Genomic DNA, 26,539 nt, shown 5'->3' on the forward strand with positions numbered 1-26,539 from the left:
AATACATATTTAAGGATGGGCTTATTGATGAAAGAGATATAGCCCCCCATAAACCTAGAATAATAAAAATATTTAGTTGTAAACTTATGCATAAAAACCCCTATTTCTTTGGATTGGTCCGCGAGTTGTAGGCGTTGTAGCAGAGAAGAATTTGTTTTTGCATAAACGGACAGGAATATGCAGAATCCAAATTAAGGATTCTAAGAAAAGTTATACTGGGCTTTGGTGGGTGGGCTAAATAAATATATATTAACTATAATATATGTACACATTATTAGGAGTTCACGATGGGCTGAGTCCATCATTGCTTTAGGGTAGCTCCGTCACTAATCGGAGTAAAGTAGGGGTGGACAGAAAAATAGAAAAATCGATGCCAAACCGAAAAACCAAGCGTTTTCAAACCATACGGAATGGCAAACAGTATGTACGTTTTCTTTTTTCCTTTTTGAAATACCCAATTATTCGGTTCGGTATAGTGGTAAGGATAACTAACCGAACCGAAAAACCGAAACTGTAAAATGACTTCATTTTATGTAATATATGTATTATTTTAACGTAATTTTTACTTTCTATCTTTCAATTACTTGTCTCATTCTAAGCATTTGTTCATTAATTGAGAATTTGTATTTTATTTATTTCGTAACTATAATTTTATTTGAGTTCATGGTTTTAATAATGTATTTGATGAAAGTAGGGGGAGAAAATGAAGCATAATACATCATCTAAATTACGTTAAGTCCTATGGAATTAAAGATTTTAATTAAAGATTTTATATTTTCATTGCGTTACTTAGTTGTGAAAGTAATTGTAATTGGCTTCTTTTGTTTGTATAACTTGAATAAATAGTTACTCTTGAGCCGGAAAAAATCGAAACCGAACCGAAAAAAACCAAAACTGAACCGAAACAAATAGAAACCGAACTGATGAAAACCCAATATATATGGTTTTTAATTTTACAAAAACCGATATATTCAGTTTATGTTCGGTTATAGCCAAAAACTGAACCAAAACCGAGCCGTGCACACCCAATGTAAAGTACCAGTTAATTTGAAAAGATGGTCTTCTCATTTCCTTAATCATGGGTTTTGTTGTGCTGATCTCATGACCCAATACTTAATAAATCGTGTAATTCCAATAAAGTTGTATTAATTCAGAGAATCGGTAGCGGAAAATAGTGTCCGATTGATCACATGCTTAAAAGTTGAGTGGGATTCCCTTTATTCTGTCTCAACTACTTTTGTCCAAATCAGCTTCTTCTTTGTTGTCGTTCATGTATATATAACACGTGCTTTTTGGTTATGACACCACTAATTACTCCCCTCTAAAGACTAAAATTATATATTCTTTTCAACACTTCCAACTAGATACTTTTCTTACCCTCTAAGGAACTGAAAAACCGGGTTAATTTTTTTACGGAGTGTTTTTTCTCATTCTATATATTTAGGATAAATTACAACTACCCATGAGCTAAGGTCAAATTATGAAAACTGTCATCATGTTTGGGTAATCATAATTACCCCTAAATTATAATTCTTCTTACACGTCCACCCTTATGTGGTATCAAATTCAACATAAACTTTTAGATTCCGTGAAATGTTCTCTAATTTGTATTCATTTTGTGCAAAATGTAGTTTCTGAAGCACCACAATCTGATATATATACAAGCAAAAAAAAAAAAACACATCTTATGATCAAAGTTTTAAGTTGGATGACGAATACATCATTTTTAAGTTCTCAGGTTAATATGTTTTTTTTTTTTCTGCCGCGTAATAAAACTAAAAACTCAAGCGAAATAAGACAATTCAATTTTGTGAAGCTATTGGATGCAAAACTGAACGGGGAGTTGGATGCTACACATGGTTATTTAAATTGGATGGATTTCAACTATAAATCTGATTAAATAACCACTCACTAAACACACATACACATGTGTATGTGTGTGGTTGATTATGTGTAGATATAAAATTAAAATGCATCCAGTGTAAATAACTAGGTGTAGCACCTGATTACCCAAACTGAAGTAGGGCAACTTAATTAAAGGACTAAATTCCTTAAAAGAACATAAATAACAAAAGGGTAAATTACACTTTCTGCCCTTGTACTTTGGTTCGATATCACTTTACCCCCTTCTACTCTCGATTACATGGATTTGCTCCCAAGTACTTGAAAAATTGTTTCAATGTGGTCCTCGTCGTTTGTTTTCAGACCTTTGCCCTTAACAGCGTTTGAAAATTACAAAAAAACCACCCCTCCCAGTTTAAATAACTATTAAAAAATTTAAAAAAATAAAAAAATAAATTGTTGTTGGCGTCGTGGATCATGTTTCCTCCCTATCTTGAATTTTTTATTATTTTATTTTTTGTTTGTTTCAATGTTTTTGTTTTTTGATTAATTATTTAAACTGGGAGATGAGGCGTTTTTGTAATTTCAGAGTTTAGATCAAAACGGTGTTAAGGTCAAACGTCTAACAACTAACAACGATGACCACATTGAGACAATTTTTCTAGTGCATGGGCACAAATCGATGCAATCGAGAGTAGAAGGGGGTAAAGTAATACGGAGCCAAAGTACAAGGGGGAAAAGTGGAAATTGTCATGACAAAAATTACGAATTTTCCTAAATTCAAATGTCATTACAATACCCCCAAGCAAAAATAAATTTGTGTGTAATAGCAAATTCCTTTAATGTTAAGAAAGATTTTATGTTACGTTGAAAGTTCTATAAATTAATTAATTGGGGGAAAAGCAAAGGGTTTGCTTTTTCACTTTTCTTTTAAAAAAGCAGATCAATTAGGTAAGGGACCACAATATTTATATATAAAGCACGCTACGGTCGGTCGATCGTGTTAGCCATCCGCTAATCTCCATAACTATATATATAAATATGGTCTCTTTATGGTTAATTGATGTTTTCAGCAGTATACATCATCTCTTTACAAAAGCTTATTAAGAGTGAATCAAAACATTGAGTACCAATTATTCAAGTTATATCGGGTACATACTACATACATATTGATTATATTGATTGATTGTAATAAAAATGAAGGGGAAAGGTGCAAGATTTGTGAAGCAGATAATATCTATGGTAAGGTGCGTAAGTAGAGCGAAATGCATGGCGATAAGGAACAAAACGGACGCCATGAAAGCGCAGTTTATGGTGACAGCATTAACAGTTTTGTCAAAGAAGAACAACTTGATCTCTATTGGAGCGATCTCCGACAAGATTAATGATGCAATAGATGGTCTTCTCATGAAATCCAATCGCGACAACAACGGTAATAAAGAAGATGTTGAGGCGGAGCAAGTGAGCAGCAGCAAAGCCATTGTTCTATACACTAACAATAACAAAGCGGTGGTCGGGGGCGAAATGGGAAATATTCATATTCACGATGATGAATTTGTTATTGATGAGGATAAGTATCCGGACCTAAGGCATTCGTTATTCGACGAGGAGGAGGAAGAGGAGCTTGCTCAGCTATTGGATGATCCGAGTTCGTCCATATCGGCTATAGATATTGTGAAGAATTCAAAGGAGAACAGAGATCACGGTTTCAATCTTGAAGAAGAAATCGATGAGGTGGCGGATTTATTCATTAGCAAATTCCACAAGAACATGCGCCTTCAGAAGCTCCTTTCGTTCAAGAGGCAACACCAAGACCAGATGATGATGGCCGATAAATAATGTGCTTGACGGTCATCCTCTCTCTCTCTCTCTCTCTATATATATATTACTCCGATCCATTATTACTCGATCGTATTATTGCAGTTTAATTTCCTTTTATTTCTTCTTGTATTTTGCCGGAGCTAAGGCGCATGTGTAAGTTCCCACAATAATGGCATCTAGTACGAAGATGTAGTACTTTTGTCATATAAGTCATTGTTTTACAACATTTTTGACAATTCGGAAAATAAGTCTTTGAATACAGTTTGTTAGTTAATACATTTTTAATAGTTAATAAATTAATAATTCATTAGTAAATAGACTTATGTAAAAAATAAATCATTTCATTGGGTTAGTATAAAACAATAATTTATTACAGTACTGTAACTGTATGTTGGGCAAAATACTTAACACGCAAGTGCACGTATCACAAACAAGTAGTAAAAGTGGACTCGTGAGAGTCGGATATCGATCCCACAGGGAATACTTAAATTATCTAATCCTAAGTACCAAATTCTAACAATTATGATTTTTATCCAGCCTACGCAAGGTTGTCAAATTTAATCAATTAAACAATTAAACTAATTAAGAAAGCAAATAATCACGAGAAAATATCAATATAAAAACGGATCTAGGATTTTATCTTCCCCTATGCGGTAATTCGTCACCCAATTAACCTCTATCATGCAAGTTACGATACCCGATTATTAACCCGAGACTCTCAATTACTCATAACCCGCTGTCGCGTGTATTATGAGTCTATTATTTATAACCGATTCACTATATGTCTATGCAAATCAATTATGAATAAAGCATTAAATAACAAGTCTCGCAAACGGCTACCTAAGGTATTATCTGTATGTCTACGATAACATATGCAATTAACACACTCATCCGGTGAAAACTACTCGAAGGCTCTCCTATCCTTGTTCTAATTATTAAAACGATCTGTCAATCAATTCTAACAATAACATATATCAACATAAATTAGCTACGTTCATGTGCTAAATAAAATCAAATAGAAGAAATAATCAAGGAATTTAAACTTGCATAATATTAGAAAAATTGGTTCGAATCACCACATAGGGTTCCAACAAAATCCTAGATTAAAAAACTTAGCTACTCATGTTCTCTACGAAAAGCATAATAAAAATACGATAAATCATAAAAGTTTTCAAATAAAAGTAAAGGGAGAACTATGATGAAGATTCGTCAAGTCTTTGTCTTCGTTGCTCCGTTCTCTTGCTCCTAGATTGCGTGTAAAAAGATAAGATTCCCAATTGTGTGCTTGGCTTGGCCTTATATAGGGTGTAGAAGGATAGGAAGGCGGTTTCCTTGTGTAATTAAACTTCCTTCACTGCGCCTCCTCGTGATCTCGGACGGCCGTGTCAAAATTAACTCTAAAACTCGGACGGCCGTCCGGATTTCAATTCTTCGAAGTTTTGATTTTTTAACTTTTGGCCCACTTTTTCTCCAAAATTTCAGTTTTTACCCCATAAGTTTCCAATTCTTCAATTTGTACCTAAAATACAAATAATCAACATTTTAAGCACCAATTATCGTTAAAACACACCAAAAGCTCCAATTAAAAGGTACGATTAAGTGTAAAAATATACACTTAACACACCCCTAAACTTGAACTTTTGCTTGTCCTCGAGTAAAATCAATTTAAAAGCACAAAACTCGACTACACATCTCATCACATAGATCAATTGATCAATTTCACATTTTCAGAACTTGTAATTATGATAACAATTCTTAGGCATTCGCAAGCTCAACATTCAACAGGACTTAGTCACTCACCATCACCAAAACCACAAATCATACAATTGCTTCAAGCATCCAATATTTGCAAATTAAAGATAGAAATAATTTATACTTACATGCATATACTTGACTCTAAATACTCACCAAATTATTCTACTCAATTAATATTGAGCATTAAGCTATTGAGATACCTAATTGGGCCGACCCAATGGGCCTACAATTTCTTTACCTACTGGGCTACGAGCCCAATATCGAAGACTAATATCACCGAGGCCCCAAACACCTTCAAGTAAGGCTTGGGCCCAACAAAGCAAACTCAACCCAATAAACGACATATAAATAGAGGTTTTACTCATTTTATTAAGGTACGTCCTATTAACTGAGCAATACTACAATACGTATTCTCTGGACTATTTCTACTATCAGCACGTCTGACTTGAGCGTCGGAGGGGTTTTCGCCGGATCAACCCCCGGCTTAGTTCATGTGTTCTATGATCGCAGGTACCTCAGGATCATCAAGTTGTCAAGCTACTGATCTGCTTTGCTCTCCCAGTTCATTTTCTACACTACCCTAGGTGAGCTATATTTTAGCATCATCATTTTGGCGCCGTCTGTGGGAACGATGCAAACCAGATCACGTAGCCAACAAGATCCTCCTGAGGCGTCTGCTCGGAGAGAAAATGACACAGCTAACGACCTCCCACCTCGTGGAGGCTCTGGCTTGCCACCTCCTCCACATCCCATGGATCCGCCTCGCGAGGTTCAGGTGATCCCCATCGAGACCCACCACTCGCCGATCCACCACTCCCTGCTCCTCGAATGGTTCAAATAACCGAGGATGCACTTCAACGCATGATAACAGAAGCTTCAACTTGGGCAGCCACTGAATCAGTGGCACCATATATCGCCACGATGGAAGCAGATGCTCCCAACGCGATACCAGCATCTGCTCCACATGTGGAGCCACCTATGGCACCACCGTCATCGACTCCCTGGGGGCTTACATCTGCCCCCAAAATATTACGCTCGCCAAGGGTTATCGACTCCATGGGGGCTTACATCTGCCCCCAAAATATTTCGCTCGCCAAGGGTTATCGACTCCCTGGGGGCTTACATCTGCCCCCAAAATATTTCGCTCGCCAAGGGTTAACGACTCCATGGGGGCTTACATCGCCCCCAAAGTATCTCGTTCGCCAAGGGTTATCGACTCCCTGGGGGCTTACATCGCCCCCAAAATATCTCGTTCGCCAAGGATTATCGACTCCCTGGGGGCTTACATCTGCCCCCAAAATATTTCGTTCGCCAAGGGTTATCGACTCCCTGGGGGTTCACATCGCCCCCAAAACATTTCATTCGTCATAGCAGGAGCCAACGCTCCTCCTCGTGAGGCCCCACTGGGTCCTACTTCTAACGGTTCAGATAACCGAAGAAGACCTTCAGCGTATGATCACGGAAGATTCAACTCGTGCTGCCACTGAATCAGTGGCACCATATATCGCCAAGGTTGGGCATCTCACCCCAGATGTTCGTGATCGCCTCATCCTAAATGGGGAGCTATCCCATCCTAAAGGTGCACATCCCACCTCAAGGAACGAGGATAATCTCCCTACTCAAAAAAATAGAACATCCCCAAGGGGGTGCACATCCCATCTCAAGAGACGAGTATAATCTCCCTACTCAAAAAATAGAACATCCCCAAGGGGGCACACATCTCATCTCAAGGAACGAGGATAATCTCCCTACTCAAAAAATAGAACATCCCCAAGGGGGCACACATCTCATCTCAAGGAACGAGGATAATCTCCCTACTCAAAAAATAGAACATCCCCAAGGGGGTGAATATCAACCAAATAAAAAAGAAAAAGAAAAAGATGAAGATGAAAAAATAGAAGAAAAAAAGAAGACGATGAAAAAAGAGAAGAACAAAGAAGAAGAAAAAAGAAAAAGAAAAAATAGAAGAAAAAAGAAGATGATGAAAAAAGAGAAGAAGAAAGAAGAAGAAAAAAGAAGATGAAAAAATACAAGAGCAAGAAGAAGAAAAAAAAGAGTAATAGAAGAAGAATTAGAAAAAGAAAGAAAAAAGAAAAAAGGGGGAGCCGCAGCCGAGCCAAGCCGCGCGCGCGCGGCTCTTAAAAAAAAAAAAAAAAAAAAAAAAAAAAGGGGATGGCGCGCGTGCACAGCACGCGCGCGTGGAGAACACGCGCCTAACGTGCGCGCGTGCGTCAGCAAAAAAACAAAAAAAAAAAAAAAAAAAAAAAGAGAGGAAGAGGTGCGCGTGGCGACCACGCGCCTGACGCGCGCGCGTGCACAGCACGCGCGCGTAAAAAAAAAAAAAAAAAAAAAAAAAAGTACCTCACGCGCGCGCGCGCCTTCCCATGCACGCGCGCGCGCCTCCCAAGGCCTCCTTGGAGAGCGCGCTCCCATGTAATTGGACTCAACTTTCACCGCCCTCCACCAAATTGCGCGTAGATTTTGACTCACTTCTCCAAATCGCACGAGAATTTCAACGCGCTCCACCAAATTCCGCGAGCTCTTTAACGCACCTACCAAATAACGTTCGTTATCAAATGGAAAAAAAAAATGTATTTCTCCACGCCATGCCAACGATTAACGCAAGACTACAGCACCGATCTACTCTCAATACGATCCGGTACCCCTTTCGACTTGGCTCCCACATCGTCTCGAGAGTGGGGGGCTTGCAAGACAACTTCCACGAGGAGCCAACTCGCTCATTACTACCACCCGCAGCGAGACAACTCCCACGAGGAGCCAACTCCCTCGGGTCTACGAAACCATAGCGAGTAAACTCCCACGAGGAGAAGTCCCGGAGGATGTCTGCAGCTTCTTAGCCATACTCCTTGTAACTACGCCCATGCTTGATGAATTTGAAGAAGCAGCCTTCATCGTGAACGTAGAACAGCTACTAGGATCTTCGAGAGAGAGAAGATATGAGAGGTAGAGAGGTCCCCACCGGGTGTGCCAAAATTTGTAACAACAAATTCTTATCTGCGATATAAACAAACAAGAAAAATTGAACAAGGATGATTTTTATTGAATTAAAATAAATAAATTGCGGTTAAAATCTCTATTTTAATCATCTGATTCTTCTCTCTAGAACAATATATAGTTGACTTGATTTTTCGGAGTCGGGTCGTTGACTTGATCTTCTCCGGATTTGATTTTGGATTTGAATGACGTTTTCCAAGGGTCTCGCGACTTGAATTTCGGATCGAACGTTGAACTTTGACTAAATTTGACTTGAAGATCTTGAAATTCTTGATGGATTTGGCCCTTCAATCTTCTAATGATCTTGACTTGAATTGATTAACGTTAATCCGAAGGTTTGGCACCGTTATCTCGGATCGAATGCTAGATTTGATGAAGAATGCCTTGAATTTGCTCAAGAACACCTCGAATATGACGAAGAACACTTTGAATGTAGAGAGAGAATCTTACCTCCTACGAATTCTTCTTCTTTGCTTCTTGAATTGTAGAGAGAATTTTGCTCCTACGGTTTCTGCTCTTTCAGTTGTGTTTTTAATTGTGAAGGGAGGATCCCTATTTATAGTGGTAGAATAAGAGTCCTTGATGGGCCTTACTGATGATGTGGCGCGATTTGATTGGCCCGATTTAAATTGATATTTATCTCTTGTAACTTGGAAGAGAAGAAACAATTCTATTGGCCAATAATTAATTGATATTTATCCCTTATAATTTGGAAGAGAATAAATAATTCTATTGGTCAATATATATATTTAAAATCAATTATCTATTTAATTTAGGAATCAATATTAAATACCTAAAATTAAAATAGACAAATATTAATATACGCCACTTTTCATGGCATATAATTTGATTTGATTTATATTCAAATATCTAATTACGGAACTGCCATTGAATTTGCATGAAACTCCTTGTCCCCATAATTGCATAATTGCCCCTTTGTTTGGATAAAATTCATTTATCTACACATATATATATATATATATATATATATATATATATATATATATATATATATATATATATATATATATATTTATCTCTTTTTTTTTCGAAGAAGAAGAAAGACCTTATAAGAATTTTCGACCGAACTCCAAGGGGTAATTATTCAAAAATCTCCACTTTTGTACCTTCTACATATTGGCTAAAAGAAAGAACGCCTTTTCTCCGAGGCTCAAATCAAGGTTCGAAGGATACGTTCGATAAAAAGGTAGGCTTGAAAGGCTCATACGGTTCAAAGAAGGCCCAAATCATATCCCAAATCACTCACTACCCAATACTTCGTATCATAAATGTCCTAAGGTGAGTTTTAAAACCGAACAAAGCATGACTTAGCACAAATAAATTCCAAATTTAAAATACAAAACATTCAACCAAAGCAATGCACAAGGTGTGATTCCTAACAATAATTCGCTTCTACGTTCCGTTGAATCAACACACAAGTAATCTCATCATCAAACATTGATCATCTCTCATCATCATAATTCATCGATGCATCGATCCAAGCAATTGTTTTTTTATTTTTTTAATCAAATAATAAAAAGACAACTAAAACAAAACCGAAAACATGCAAACTAACAATCAATTAAAGCACAATTAAAACGCACATAAAAGAAAACAAATAATTAACCACCCCCAAACTTAAAATTCACATTGCCCTCAATGTGATTCGCACGAAGTTTAAGGATAGAAAACACTTGATTAAGCGTCAGGACCATCACCGGGTTGCTCACCACCTCCGCCTTGCTCATGAGCATCACCATCCTCCTCATCCTCCAATAGCTCGGGTAGTGGCTCAAGAATCGGTGCGGGCAACGGGTCCGGTTCGGCGCATTCGGGGGTACCGCACGCCAAATGGCGCACAATAGCTTGGAGCATCTTCCCCGACCACCGTTGAAGGGATTCGATTGTGCTAACTTTGTGCTCCACCGTGGCTAACCGATTTCGAGTAATAACTAGCTCTCGTTCCATTCTCCTTTGAAAACGGCGGTCCGAACTTGTGCTTGGACCCTCGGGTGGAGCTAGTTGTTGGCCATCGGCGGGTTGCTCTCCAGCATAGATGGGTGCCTTGAATTGTCGGGTCGCAAGGTTACTAATCGGCTTCCGGATTTGTGTGTCAATATCCGTCGTTTTAGTTGGAACCTTTGCCTACTTGCATAAGCCGGTAACGAGGCAAGGGAAGTAGAGCCCTTTGGAGTTGTTGGTCATGGAGATCAAAAAACGGTCGGAAATGATTTCTCCAATGTTGATCTGTGTTCCCTTCAAAATGTAATATGCAAGAGCACACCGTTCATGGTTCATTTGAGTCCACGAGCGAGTGGGAATGAGGTTAGCGCATATGAAAGTAAGGCATGCCTTGCCTATTTGGTGGATGCATTTCCACTCCAACTCGTATTCCTCATCGGTGGAGAATTCGGACAAAATTGGGGGTCCATCGCATAATACCTCGCCGAGTTGATCTTTTGTTACCGCGAGTTGCATTTGTTCCCAATTGAATGCCTCATGTCGGGTGTTGTAGAAGGAGTTAATGGCCTTGGCACTCCAATCTACTCGCTTTCCTCGAACCGTGCTCGTCTTCCTATCCGAAGTTAGGAGGATACGGGTGTTGGCATAGAACTCGCGGACCAAAGACAAATTGATCGACTCCTCCGGTTCCAACAATGATTGCCACCCTCGTCGTATGAATTCTTGATTCAACGGTTCAAACTGCGGTAGGGTGACCGTATATGCACGCTCCGTCACGAGTTTTTACACCGTTTGTTTGGCAAATAGGGCCTTGGAGCCTTCAACAAAAAAGGCATCGTCATCGGGAGTTGGAACTTGGTCGGCTTTCTTGCCCTTCCCCTTTCCCTTCGAAGTGCCTTCTCCTTTCGAAGTGCCTTCTCCGTCACGTCCTCTTTTTCCCATGATGTGAGAATGCCTTGTGGAAGGGATTTGAAGTGAATTGGGGTGCAAAATTTTCTCCAAACTTGACTCGGGCAAATTGTCGAACACCTTGTGGGTGTTCCTTGTTGAATGAGTTTTTGGAGAAATTTGCACCCTTCTTGAATCCTCCCTGCAAGAATCAACAAAATCCACAGTGTTGAGTGTTATGTGTGTGTAGTTGGTGAATTTTAGGCGAAATTTTTCAAATAAAAGGAAAATTTTGAAAAGAGGAAGCTAGGGTTCGAAGTGGGAGAGAGAGAGGATTTGGAATTGTGAAAATTGTGGTGTGGAAACCCTTCTTTAATACGCCCTTTTTTTTGTTTCGCACGGCCGTGTGAATAATTTCACTGTTTTCCCGTACGGCCGTGCGAAATTTGAATTTTGGGCAGTAGCCTACTGTTCCTCGCACGGCCGTGCGAGATTTCAGCGTAAATTCCGCACGGCCGCGCCCCAAGTCAATTTTGGGCAGTAGCCTTCTCCGATTCTCAGACGGCCGTGCGAAATTTTAGTTATTTTTTCGCACAGCCGCGCCCCTCACCGAATTTATACAGTAGCTCCTCCAAAATCTCACACGGCCGTGTGAAATTTTTGCCTTTTTCTTGCGCGGCCGTGTGAAATGTGAAAATTGCATTTTAACCCCTGAAAATAAAAATTTCTTATTTCATTAGTGTGCATGCTTTTTAATAAAAAATAAAAACTAAAACTATCAAAACGAATAAAATAAAAGAAAGAAAATCAAAATCTCGGGTTGCCTCCCGAGAAGCGCTAAGTTTACAGTCTTAAGCCAGACTTTGTCTGCTTCTTTGTTCAAGCTAACGTGACCGAAGTCACTTGGCGATTGAATTCCCCTCCCCGATAATGCTTGAGGCGTTGCCCATTGACTTTGAAAGATTTTCCAGTTTCGGAATCCAATAACTCGACTGCACCGTGCGGAAATACTTCGAGTATATTAAACGGTCCGGACCATCTGGACTTGAGTTTTCCCGGAAACAACTTTAGACGAGAGTTGTAAAGGAGTACCAATTGACCCTTTTGAAATTCTCGATGCAATATCTTGTTATCGTGCCAACGCTTGGTTTTTTCCTTGTACACACGATTGCTTTCATAAGCATTCAATCTCAATTCATCGAGCTCGTTGAGTTGCATCATTCGTTTCCCCTTGCATGCTTCAAGATCGAAATTCAGTTTCTTAATTGCCCAAAACGCATTATGCTCCAATTCAACCGGTAGATGACACGCCTTGCCATAAATCAATCGAAACGGTGTCATCCCAAGTGGAGTTCTGTAAGCTGTACGATATGCCCAAAGTGCATCGTCTAATTTTCTCGACCAATCCTTCCGGGTGGGACTCACAACGTTTTCGAGGATGTTTTTGATTTCACGATTCGTGACCTCGGCTTGCCCGTTCGTCTGTGGGTGGTAGGCCAATGCGACCTTGTGCTTTACACCATACTTGGCCAAGAGTGCCTCGAATTGTTTATTGCAAAAGTGAGTGCCTCCATCACTAATAATTGCTCGTCGTGTTCCAAAGCGAGTGAAAATCTGTCTTTTCAAGAAGGCACAAACCACTGCAGAATCATTAGTAGGAAAGGCGGCCGCCTCAACCCATTTAGATACATAATCGACGGCCACTAAGATGTATAGGTTATTGAATGATGGGACAAAAGGCCCCATAAAATCTATTCCCCATACATCGAAGGGCTCTACTTCGATCATTGTATTTAATGGGAGTTCGTGCCTCCTAGAAATATTACCAACTCGCTGGCATCTATCGCAACTTGATACAAAATTATAGCAATCTTTAAACAGAGTTGGCCAAAAGAAACCTGATTGAAGTACCTTCCTCGCCGTGCGCTCACCTCCATAATGCCCCGCATATTAGTCCGAGCCATGGCAATAAAAAAGTATATCTCCTTGCTCGCTTTCCGGTACACATCTTCGAATTACTAGATCGCTGCATTGTCTAAACAAAAAGGGTTCTTCCCAAAAGTAGAAATGCTCATCGTGTAAAAACTTATTTCGTTGATGAAAAGTGAGCTCAGGTGGAAGCACATGGCTAACTAAATAATTCACAAAATCCGCATACCATGGTACTTCTTGATTATCAACAACAAAAAATTGTTCATCCGAAAAGTTTTCATTAATGCAAATTGGATCTTTTAATTCCGTTTCTAGCCTAGATAAATGATCGGCTACTTGGTTCTCGCTACCCTTACGATCACGAATTTCCAAATCAAACTGTTGCAACAGTAAGACCCACCTAATAAGTCTAGGTTTTGTTTCTTTTTTTTCTATCAAATATTTCAAAGCCGAGTGATCCGTAAAGACAATGACCTTTGTGCCTATAAGATACGATCTAAAATTTTCAAATGCAAAAACAACTGCTAGCAACTCTTTTTCAGTAGTGGTATAGTTTAATTGAGCCTCGTTTAGAGTTTTACTAGCATAGTAAATTGAATGAAATTTTTTATTCTTTCTTTGACCCAACACGGCACCTACCGCATAATCACTAGCATCACACATAAGTTCAAAGGGTTCATTCCAATCAGGCACAACAATAATAGGAGCAGTTACTAACCTTGTTTTCAAGTCTTCGAACTTTGAGGCATTCGTCATTGAAGTCAAATTTGACGTCCTTCTCCAACAAATTGCACAATGGTTTGGCAACCTTAGAAAAATCCTCGATGAACCGCCTATAGAATCCTGCATGTCCCAAAAAACTTCGAATTCCCTTTACAGAAATTGGTGGCGGCAATTTCTCGATTGTCTCAATTTTTGCTTGATCGACCTCTAACCCCTTCCTTGACACCTTGTGTCCAAGCACAATCCCTTCTTGTACCATAAAGTGACACTTTTCCCAGTTGAGCACCAAATTTGTCTCTTCACACCTGCGAAGAACCTTAGCCAGTATTTGGAGACAAGTGTCATACGTATCACCGAAAACAGAAAAATCGTCCATAAAAATATCAAGACCACATTCAACCATGTCCGTAAGAATTGCCATCATACAACGTTGAAAAGTAGCAGGAGCATCGCATAAACCGAAAGGCATACGTCTAAAGGCAAAAGTACCAAAAGGACGAGTAAAAGTGGTTTTGTCTTGATCCTCATGAGCTATGGCGATTTGATTATAACCGGAATACCCATCTAGAAAACAATAAAATTCTTGACAATCTAGCCTATCAAGCATTTGATCAATAAAGGGCAAGGGAAAGTGGTCTTTTCGAGTGGCTTTATTCAATTTTCTATAATCCATGCAAATTCGCCAACCCGTTACTGTCCTAGAAGGGATTAATTCATTTTTTTCGTTTTTTTATCACAGTCATCCCCCCTTTCTTAGGTAGACATTGTACCGGACTAACCCACGCACTATCAGAAATAGGAAAAATAATACCTGCGTCTAACCACTTGATGATTTCTTTCTTCACAACTTCCTTCATGACGGGGTTCAATCGCCTCTGCTGTTCCACTGAAGATTAATGGCTCTCCTCCAATATGATCTTGTGCATGCAAAAAGTTGGACTTATGCCCTTGATGTCGGAAATTGTCCATCCAAGTGCTAGCTTGTGCTCTCGCAAGACATCCAAAAGTCTCTTTTCCTGTAGACATGTCAAAGATGAAGAAATAATAACAGGTAAGGTATCATGAGCTCCAAGATACATATATTTGAAATGAGAAGGTAAAACTTTAAGCTCAAGTTTCGGAGGTTCGATCTCTGAAGGCTTAAAAGTGACAGATAGCGGGAGTTCCGTTTCCAAACTTTCGAAGCGTGGTCTTGACAGCGGCTTTGCTGAATCCAACCAACATAATTGTTCCGTCATTGCTTCTTCATCAATTGATGTTCCTACACTCAAAGATGCTTCCAACAGATCCGCAATTAAAGGTTCCATAAAATCAAAATTCAATTGATCTAACACATCAAAAGCAAAACATTCATCAACCTCTTGAGGGTGCTTCATTGTACGGAAAACATCAAATTTAATCATTTCATCCCCCAAAGACTTAGATAAAATGCCATTATACACATCAATTATAGTTCTACCCATTCTCAAAAAAGGTCTTCCCAAAATCAAAGGAATTTCTTTATCTTCTTCCATATCAAGAACTACAAAATCTGCAGGAAAGATGAATTTATCTACTTTAACTAACACATCCTCTACTATTCCTTTTGGGTATATGAGTGATCTATCGGCTAACTGTAAAGTCACAGATACCAATTTTATATCTCTTAATCCCAAACTTTGAAAAACTGAGAAAGGCATGAGATTAATGCTCGCTCCTAAATCTATGAGAGATTTTGCAAAGAACTTACCTCCGATAGCGACTCGAATCGTAAACTTACCCGGGTCTCCAAGCTTTGGTGGAATTGGGCGAGTAAGAATGGCACTGCATTGTTCGGTTAAGGCTATCATCTCATGTTCACCGAATTTCCGTTTCTTCGATACCATGTGTTTCAAAAAATTTACCCAATGAGGCATTAGTTCAAGTGCTCGAGTAAAAGGAATATGAATATGTAATTCATTCAATTTCTCAAGAAAAAATTTGTAATACGACTCATTCTTTGCCTTTATCTGGCGTTGAGGATAAGGTACTTGTGGGGTCGGCTTAGGCGCAACGACCCTTTTCTCACCTGGGGGATCTGTCAGAGTCTCAACTTCTTTTTCTTGTTGCTCCCCTCCATCCTTGCTTGTCGCCTTCTTCGTCACTTCTTCCAATTATCTCCCATTCCTCAAACTTATGGCTTTGCATTGCTCGTTGATGCCCTTTCGAGGATCTTCTGTGTTTGATGGTAATGTACCGGCTAGCCTCGCGTTTAGTTGGGTTGCAAATTGACCCATCTGTGTTTCCAAATTTCGGATGGATGCTTGGGTAGACGTCATAAATTGGGCCAAGATATTTGCGAGGTCTCCACCTTGAGGTGGAGCTTGAGGCGGATTTTGGAATCCGGGAGCTGGCCGTGAATAACTAGGAGGTTGACCTTGAGGTGGTGCTTGCGTTTGTCCTTGGTGATTTCCTCCCCACCCAAAGTTAGGGTGATCTTTGCATCCCGGGTTATAAGTGTTGGAGTACCGGTTCCTTTGTTGTCGGTTGGTGTCATGCACATAATTTAGAGACTCCGTTTCTTCTATGCACTGGTCGGGAACTTGGACTGCATGGACTTGCTGAGTCTGCAAAGCCGCTACTTGCTTTGATAGCTTCTCTAACTGGGCCGTGATTGCAGTGACCCCGTCTGACTCCAAAATTCCTCCCGTTTTAACGGCTCTGCTATTTGACCGATCCGATGCCCGCATGTATTTATTTCTAGCGATTCGCTCCAAAAGTTGGTATGCTTCGTCGTAGGTCAAACTCATGAACATTCCTCCAGCTGCAGAGTCGAGCACAATCCTCGAGTTATCTTGCAATCCATCGTAGAATATTTGCAGCTGGCGCCATTCCTGAAGTCCATGATTAGGGCATCTCCGAATTAATTGTTTGAACCGCTCCCACATCTCGAATAACGCTTCACCGGCTTCTTGTATGAAATTCTGTATTTCTCTCCAGATTCTTTCAGTTTTTGTTGGGGAGTTGTATGTGTTCATGAAGAGTTGTGCTAGCTGGGGCCAAGACGAGATGGAGTGCGGTGCACGAGTTTGTAACCATTCTCGGGCTCCTCCTTGAAAACAGTGCTTAAACATGCGGAGTTGTGGAGATTCATGAGCTAATCCGCTGAATAACCCATTGTTTTGGAACATAGTGAGGAGTCCCGCTCGAATTTTGAAATTGTTGGCTTCAATGGTGGGCTGCTGGATGCTTGATTGAAACCCATTGAGTGTTGGAACGGTGTACTCATGTAATGCTTGTTGACGAGGTGGTGGATTAATTAGCTGAAGTTGATCTTGCTCGTTGACGATATTTCCTGCCACAATCGGTAGGCGCCCTTGGTCATCTCCTCTACGATTAATCTCTTCTTCCATTGTTGCGGGAACGTTTCGAGCTAACCGTTGATTTCTCCTGGCGTGCCTAAACATTCGCTCAATTTCGGGATCAAGAGGTAGCAAGTTCGTGTCGTGTCCTCTTCGCATAAAAAGTACCTAAAACAAAAAAAATAAATAAATAAAAAATTAAATAAGGAAATAAAATAATTAAAATAAATAAATAAAACGGCTGAAGTAAGAAAAATTGCTCAAATTTAATATTAGGATAAATAAATAATTTAGCCGTAATCCCCGGCAACAGCGCCAAAAACTTGTTGGGCTAAATACCTAACACGCAAGTGCACGTATCGCAAACAAGTAGTAAAAGTGGACTCGTGAGAGTCGGATGTTGATCCCACAGGGAATACTTAAATTATCTAATCCTAAGTACCAAATTCTAACAATTATGATTTTTACCCAGCCTACGCAAGGTTGTCAAATTTAATCAATTAAACAATTAAACTAATTAAGAAAGCAAATAATCACGAGAAAATATCAATATAAAAACGGATCTAGGATTTTATCTTCCCCCTATGCGCTAATTCGTCACCCAATTAACCTCTATCATGCAAGTTACGATACCCGATTATTAACCCGAGACACTCAATTACTCATAACCCGTTGTCGCGTGTATTATGAGTCTATTATTTATAACCGATTCACTATATGTCTATGCAAATCAATTATGAATAAAGCATTAAATAACAAGTCTCGCAAACGGCTACCTAAGGTATTATCTGTATGTCTACGATAACACATGCAATTAACACACTCATCCGGTGAAAACTACTCGAAGGCTCTCATATCCTTGTTCTAATTAAAAAAACGATCTGTCAATCAATTCTAACAATAACATATAGCAACATAAATTAGCTACGTTCATGTGCTAAATAAAATCAAATAGAAGAAATAATCAAGGAATTTAAACTTGCATAATATTAGAAAAATAGGTTCGAATCACCACATAGGGTTCCAACAAAATCCTAGATTAAAAAACTTAGCTACTCATGTTCTCTATGCAAAGCATAATAAAAATACGATAAATCATAAAAGTTTTCAAATAAAAGTAAAGGGAGAACTATGATGAAGATTCGTCAAGTCTTTGTCTTCGTTGCTCCGTTCTCTTGCTCCTAGATTGCGTGTAAAAAGATAAGATTCCCAATTGTGTGCTTGGCTTGGCCTTATATAGGGTGTAGAAGGATAGGAAGGCGGTTTGCTTGTGTAATTAAACTTCCTTCACTGCGCCTCCTCGTGATCTCGAAGGGTCGTGTCAAAATTAACGCTGAAACTCGGACGGCCGTCCGGATTTCAATTCTTTGAAGTTTTGATTTTTTCACTTTTGGCCCACTTTTTCTCCGAAATTTCAGTTTTTACCCCATAAGTTTCCGATTCTTCAATTTGTACCTAAAATACAAATAATCAACATTTTAAGCACCAATTATCGTTAAAACACACCAAAAGCTCCAATTAAAAGGCACGATTAAGTGTAAAAATATACACTTAACACTGTACAAACTCAATATCTTTAGTAGTTTTTTATAACACATTGTCTTTGTTATAGCCTATAGACACTTTATTTTATCAATAAAATTTGTGTTGATCAAAAGAACTAATTTTACGATTGTTGTGAAATCAAAAATTACAAGATGCTTGTGAAATCCCAAATTACAAAATGGATCGCTACGGTCCAAAGGCTATCAAAACCAATGTTGTCAGAACCGGGCAGAACAGGCCAATCCGACCGGTTCAACCGAGACCCATAGCAGATCCGGTCCAATTCAACACCCAAAAATGGGAAAGTTTAAAAACAGAGTCGATCTGTTCGGAATAGGAAAAGGACCTTTCAAACTAGTCTTAACCGGTGAAAAAAACACCCAAAATCGGTGAAAAACCCGGTCAAACCGGGTTCAAAACAAAATGAAAAACAAAGGGCCAAGAAAAAAAAAGTGTAAACTTATTACCTTATTTTGGGTCATCGAAAGAGGTTTGAGAGATGTGCAGCTACTGTGCCAATTGATAATAAATTTTGATTTGGTGAATGAATTATGGAAAAAAGAAATACGAGTAGAAAAAAAAGATGATTTTGCAGGGACCCAGTCCCGCTAGATGTAGCGCATAAATGAAAAGAATGGAAGGATATATATGGCTTATGAGTTGATCGCAATAGGACACACTAAATGCTTCTTTAGTTTGAATGATAAAAGGGCTAGGATGATTTACATAATAGTGTGATATAAAGCATGTTGAATGTTATTAGTCATGTCATTTGGTCTATTGTATTAAGTCATGACTAATAATCTTTTGACTAGTCAATTTCCATCTTGTTTACATGATTTAAACATATTAGGTGGGATTAAATGCATAGTGTCGTAAATGCCCTTAATTCATATTATATTTTAATGTGGACTTTTAATATGTACAATTAATGGTAGAAATCGCCTTCCCCCAATAACATCCGTCAAAAACTCTAATTTCGAATACTTTCAAAACAAATTTGCCGATTTTTGTTGTGGAACTGTTTATTTGGAGAGTGAATGGTTCTGGTAGTAATAACAACAAAAGGAGTGAGAATAGCAACAGGTTTTGTTCGAACAAAATATACCGCGAGCATCCAATTTTTGTGACTGCGGCCAGAAGCTTCTTGTGCAAACATCATGGACGCCGCTAAATCCAGGACAGCGGTTTCTATCAGGTCCATAGCGGGGGGTAATCATTTATCCTCATTTTGCACTGATTTATTGATAATATATGTTGCCTTGAGTATATAGCAATACTGTTTTTGTTTAAAACATATAATAATTGTTGCATGTGAATTTGATAGTTATATTGTTATAACAATCATTACATAAAAAAAGAATGGGATTTATTTTAAACATTTGACTAATTTGTAAAGCAACCCATTAAGCTATAATGGTTCATTAATTCTAACCAGCAATGTCAAGCAAGTTGTTGAAATTATATATTATTTCACCCAACAATGTGTGCATCCTTTTGTAAAATGACATTAAATTAAAATGATTATCAGGGTATTGCTTGTTCGACCTTCTATTGGTATGATCCTGAGATGTGTTAAAGATCGAAAGCGATAATCCCGGGTTTGATAAAGAGAATAAATACATTAGAATAAAAAATTCCATTGCAGATTCCAGTTTTGTTAAACAAATAACAGATGTGGAATCCCAACTGGAGCTGAAGAGTGAGAATAAGGAGGTGAGTATGGCATACCATCTGTCAACTAGTTGTGCGATTGCAGTGGTTGTTAGTGCCTTAGTTTTGTATTCATTGTTTTCGTAGTAAGTTTTACTCAACTGTATTTTGCAAAGAAATGGTGAACCGGCGGTTCTTATGTTGAACACAAGTGTTTTTTTTTTCCATTTCGTTATTCAAATACGAGGTTTGTTCTATTAACTATTACATAGTGTTGTAACTGTTATCGGTATGATGTAGTTATGAATTGTAAACCGACCTAACAATGGTTTTGATTTTCCATTTCCATTGAGAGCTACAAATGTTTAGTGAACATTGTTTCCATTAATTATGGTTTCGCTTTTCCATTTCCATGATCTGGTACAATTGTTTACCAAAAGTAAATTTCAGTGTTTTCTACTTTGTATGAATAATAAGTTAGTACATTTTGAATGCAATAAATTACATGTAATTTATCATACTTTGGGTACATATATTTCATTAAAAACAGTTGAGTAGTTATCGAAAATATATTTTCGAAAAATAAGATATAACCAATTGGCAGATACAAGAAATACATAAAAGTAGTTAATCATTAATATCTGATTGAAAATAGGCAATCTAGTCCCATGAAGAATTTACCCTACGAAATACCGCCCGTACGTATGTGACAATTTGGGAACTTAATCCCGAACAAAAGACACAAACTTAATAATAACTTAGGTAAATATCAACCCAATGCAGTCACGAAACAAGATTAACTCATGTACACGAACTTGGGATTAATCGGCAACAACCGATCCATCGGCATCATAATTACCAGCATCATCATGTTGATAGCTGATACCCACAGCTGGTTCATCGTCTTCATTTGGCCCTCCATCGTTTCCGATGTCATTATCTCTAATGTTCGGAACTTCGTGATCCGGGAATACAACCGGTTCGGCTTCTACCAGACCGTCACTTCTATCATCTTCGTCATCTTCATCACTCAATAGTAGGTTAGTCAGGCTGAATCCCATTATCCCATCAAAGTTGCATGCCGGTGCTTGTTTGTATTCGAACACAAAATTGTACTCTCCGAACAACGGAAACCCGTTAACCCTAAACATCCTCTCTTTCTCCGTCTCGTATATATTATATGGAAGACAACTTAAATTATATTGTAACATTTGTTTTGAAACAAACGAGTACACTACATTTAAGAACATATATTAAAGACTTACTTGCCGATTCCATGGCCAAAAACTCTTTTCCAAAGTGATCTTTTTTGTACGACGGTTGAACATCACACCATCCGCCGCAATATAACACTTAAATGACAAAAATCGGTTTCGAAACCAATCCATTCTGTACTTTATGTCAATCTCATCGAATTTTTTTTCGAAATGGAAGTTCATTATCAGATTCACTTCAAAGATGAGATCTTCATACGCCTCGTTGTTACGCAGAGTTTCAATGGATCGGGCAACTTCAGCAACTGATTCCATTAAAAAATCATCTTATTCGAAGGGCCAGCTGGGAGTGTTAAGCATGGCCAACATCCTCTGATTACGGGTTATTGACCTGGACATGATCTTAGAAACATTGAACAAGAAATGTCATTACAAAACTATAGAATTTACATATACAAATATGCACCATAAAATCGATATTGCAAACCTTGGTACAACCTAACCTTAGTTGGTCAGACGAAGATTTTTTAAGGTTAGGAAAATGAATAATTGAGATTTAAAAAAAAATTATCTTAACCACCTCACTATCCTGCATTTATAATCAAATTTATGTTGATATGATTTGTGCTGTCTAATAGCCGCTCCTGGCAACCAATCGACGCCTGAGGTGCTACAAATGTACTCAGCCTTATTTTAATCGTCAATTGATGTTGCATATATGGCTTCCCATATTTGAAAACGTAACCAACCAATTCGTATTTAATGTTTATACTTATTACACTACATGCCCTCCCACTTGTATGTTCATTTTTTTCTGCAATTTTTCAATTGTATCAGTGTCATTCAATTTCAACTGCTCCATTGCATAATCTAATTATGAAGAAAATTATATGCTCTATCTTTGTAAAGTTATTTAAAGTTTGTGTTTTCAATCCCAACATTAAATTGTCGGAGATAATGTTTGTGGCTCATAAATGTGTTCACATCCTAACTCTCCTCAACCAACGCAATTTGTTAGGGTTTCACTGTCTTATAAATGACGAGTACGTAGCTGCCAAATGTAAGAATCTATTTACAAATCAAATTAAAAATATATGCATGGCACCAAAGAAAAAACCAATTTTTTGACAAGAAGATTTTTTGTACGAGCTAAAATGGAATGAAAGAATCGATGATTATTTCATCGAGCTATGATGTATGGAATCAAGTCTTGGCAATATCAAACGTGAAGAGAAGAATACACTAGCACTCTTCAGTTGTCAAGAAGCAATGCATAACAAGTTTAACACATTCTTTTCATACAAACATCTGACCAAGAAGCTGAATTTGTTATTCAAACGTTTTAAGACGTTCCATTGGATTCTTGCACAAGACGGTGTTGTTTATAATTCGTCTACGAACATCGTTTCTGCACCGACGGTACATGGGATTATATTTCGAAGGTATTTACTTCTCTCTAGCGTAATACAATAAACACACACACACACACACACACACACACACACACACACACACATATATATATATATATATATATATATATATATATATATATATATATATATATATATATATATATATATATATATATATATATGTATGTTAGAGTAGGTGACCAACAAGCCAACTTGTGGTTGTGGTCTTTCATATTTATTATTGTAATAAACAAACCTTTTTCGTATTAATGATAAAACACCTTGGCATTCTATATCTTTGTCCCTTTGTCACAAGTATATATATATAGTCCTTACAGTTATTAAAAGTACTAGTAATTGATTGTTATGATCGTGAGATATCTACTTTAGTATTATAACTGTTAAACGTGTTCCTAGTCGAAAGGGTTACGCCACCAATGAGGATATCGGCCTTTCCCATAGTAGTTAGTGTATGTGTACTGCATCTCATCAGTAAATGGTGTTGTGATATCGGCATGCATAAGTGGGTACTCGTAAGTCGACGAGTTCACTGAACTGTCTCACCCTAGAAATCTCCAAGTGGTTCTCAATAATCGAGTAGAGATATCTATGGTATAGTTGTACACCATTAGTCCTGATGACCTAGACATCACCGTGACTTCACTAGAGGACCAGCTGTATTGTGACCTGTCCCTGCGTTCCACCGAGGACCATCCCAAGGGCCAGTGTTCGTGCAATCCGAAATCTAGTGGGAGGTCTGTGCATTGTAGTCGGGGATTCGATCGCTAGAATAGTCTTGGATGTCCGGTGTGTTCTCATAGTTTGTAATCTCTAAGTCTTTGGCCAAAGCTGACTAAGTGATGATTAGAGAATTCGATTCTCTAAGTGATGCACGTACCGATTACAACACTTAGAACGACCGCACAATCATTGAACTACTAAGGAGGTCTCGATGAACCAATGCCTCTAGTTCAATCGGGACATATGGATCGAAGGGATCGTACAGTACGTTAACTATATCAAAAGGTTCTTGCAGGCACTTCAGTTGTATCTGGGGAATCATGACCCGTAGTTGCTAGACGCCAATCTTGATTCGTTGGGTGATTAAGGTGAAACGAGCTTCATCTTAATCCTAACTCTAAGGGACGAGTTTTGACCACAAAGGGTTGTGGGCCCACGGCTAGCTTACACGTGAACCATCGAGGGTCACACTGCTCGTGCACATGAGATCTTTGAATAAACAGTCAGAGATAAAAATATTTTATATTAGCATGATTGGAAGTCAATATGATTGGGTCCAACATTCGTAATTTGGAATTATGAATGAGAATAAGAAAAGGAAAAGAATAGGCGAACATGTTAGTGAACTTTCTAAATCGGGAAGTTTCCAAATTTAAAAAGTGCACTGAATTAGGGTTTCCACTTTTAGAAAGTTGGAAATCGAGAGTTGGCACTCGTAACGACGAGGACATTAAAATGATTCCGAAAATGTAATCGTTACAATTTTCCAATCATTGAATTGAAAGAAACGAGCGAATAAAGAACTAACGTACTTAAGCTGTTTGGGCCCGGTTCAACTTAAGCCCGTTAGGGCTTTTAAGCAAGACACTATAAATACTTGATTTATAGGTCTTTCACAAACATACAACCCTAACTAAACCCTAGCTGCTCTCGTCTCTCTCTCGGCCGACCTCAACCCGCTGCCACCAGCGCCGCCGCCATCGCCAACTCGCCGGAATCGGCCACCCCTTGGCCGATCCTATATATATATATATATATATATATATATATATATATATATATATATATATATATATATATATATATTACATTCTCATGTAAACCTTATGCTTTGCACCGAACAGACAATTCATTTCTCTTACGCTTACCGTCCTTATGGAGAACAAAAGTACGTGGCTCTAAAGTGTATCCTTGGCTCAGAACCCGTCAACAATCCCAACGCTGACGAGCATATCATTGTGGTATCGTCTGATGGCAATAACACACATCGATCCAATGGCATATTGAATGAAGTGGATGCAACACACGGAGCAGAGGAATAACGAGTCGGAATTAATGCTCAAGTATTTGAAAATGTGGTTGAACAAGAATTTGCAAATGGCTCCCATAACCCCCCTATTTCAGTAATTAACATTTCTTTGGGTACATCCAAGGTTGTAAAAAGCGGTAATCGGATCGGAGGCGGTTAGGCGCCAATTCACGATTAATCGGTGCGCCGGTGATTAATTAGTGATAAATCGGAAATAAATAAATTTTTAGAACTTATATATTTCTAGATATTATTTATAAGGGATTATTTGCCAAAACCCCTTGGTTACACATATGCAGTTACAATGAGTCCAAAAAATAAACTATATTTTAAGATAAATCCAAAATATATGTAACTAATAAAAATTAATTAAATCTTACTATTATACCCTTATAGTAATCTATGTTTAACCCTAAACTTCTACATGCTTCTATTCATTATTTTTCACGTCACCTCTCTCCAACACCCCTCTTTCCCCCGCTCTACCCCACGGTCCCCACCCCACCCAATCCAACCACCACCATTAGTTTGCTGTCATCTCTCTCTAGCAACCTCCAACACCCCAATCCAACAACAACCATCACTATACTCTTCCCAATTTATTTTTGTTTGTAGCAAATCCTCCCCACACACCCCCCCCCCCAACACCCCCCCCCCCCCCCAAATCCAACTACCACCACCACCACCACCACCAATATTTCTGCTGCTCCTCCGCCGTCCTAACCATCTATGTTTTTGCCTCTTTGTGTTGACCTTCTCTCATGTCGGCATATCTAAGACGACCGTGTATGTGATTTTGTAGATTGCAAAGATATGAGCAACGATGTGTGCGAGAATTGATTCAAGATTTAAAGGCGGCGGCATGAAGCAAGGAGAAGCCGCACCAGAGGTTGCCTGTAAATTTTTTTTCTCATTTCCTCCATTTTCCTGTGTTGCGTTTGTAATTATGTGTTGTTTTTATTTTTTGTTGGACGTTTTAAATGATGTATGTGTGTGGATTTTAGAATTTTTTGTTTGTGAATTTTTCATGTAATTAATATAATCATTCTTCTATTCTTCGTGTTTTCCACTAGTTTATTTTTTTTAATTTATTTTGATTTTTTTATGTAATGCACGTTGTAAATAATTGTTCAATTAAATGACGACACCCCAAACTTATTATCTGTTTATAAGTTAAAAGTGGTTTATTTAGTGATTAATTCTTGAATATTACTTTTTGTTTCTTGAACAGGGGAGTGATTGTGGAAGAGATGACTAGGTGGATGATCCTTGAGAAATGTAATAATAAGAAGAAGATGCTAACATCGAGTATACTCATTCACAAGAGAGAAGATGGTATTTTTCATAGTCGGTTTTATTAAAATTTATCGTTTTTTATAGTTTGTATTGGATTTTCTTAGTGGG

General features: G+C 38.3%; 2 protein-coding genes across 2 annotated transcripts; one reads left to right on the forward strand and one right to left on the reverse strand.

Moving 5' to 3' along the window:
• The first annotated feature begins 2,850 nt into the window (after window positions 1-2,850).
• Window positions 2,851-3,924, forward strand: LOC105970709 (hypothetical protein). The gene has a single exon (XM_012995539.2). The coding sequence runs from the start codon at window positions 3,040-3,042 to the stop codon at window positions 3,679-3,681; it is 642 nt and encodes a 213-aa protein (XP_012850993.1). The 5' UTR covers window positions 2,851-3,039; the 3' UTR covers window positions 3,682-3,924.
• A 10,907-nt stretch (window positions 3,925-14,831) lies between these two features.
• On the reverse strand, window positions 14,832-15,803 carry LOC105970670 (uncharacterized). Its single transcript, XM_012995504.2, has one exon. The coding sequence runs from the start codon at window positions 15,801-15,803 to the stop codon at window positions 14,832-14,834; it is 972 nt and encodes a 323-aa protein (XP_012850958.2).
• Window positions 15,804-26,539: the final 10,736 nt, after the last annotated feature.

The sequence above is a fragment of the Erythranthe guttata genome, chromosome 11, assembly GCF_056151865.1.
Source record: "Erythranthe guttata isolate IM_541 chromosome 11, IM_541, whole genome shotgun sequence".
NCBI classification, from domain to species: domain Eukaryota; kingdom Viridiplantae; phylum Streptophyta; class Magnoliopsida; order Lamiales; family Phrymaceae; genus Erythranthe; species Erythranthe guttata.

Coding starts and splice junctions, on each gene's coding strand:
- LOC105970709 (XM_012995539.2), top strand. CDS start 3,040: ATGAAGGGGAAAGGTGCAAGATTTGTGAAGCAGATAATATCTATGGTA.
- LOC105970670 (XM_012995504.2), bottom strand. CDS start 15,803: ATGGTATCGAAGAAACGGAAATTCGGTGAACATGAGATGATAGCCTTA.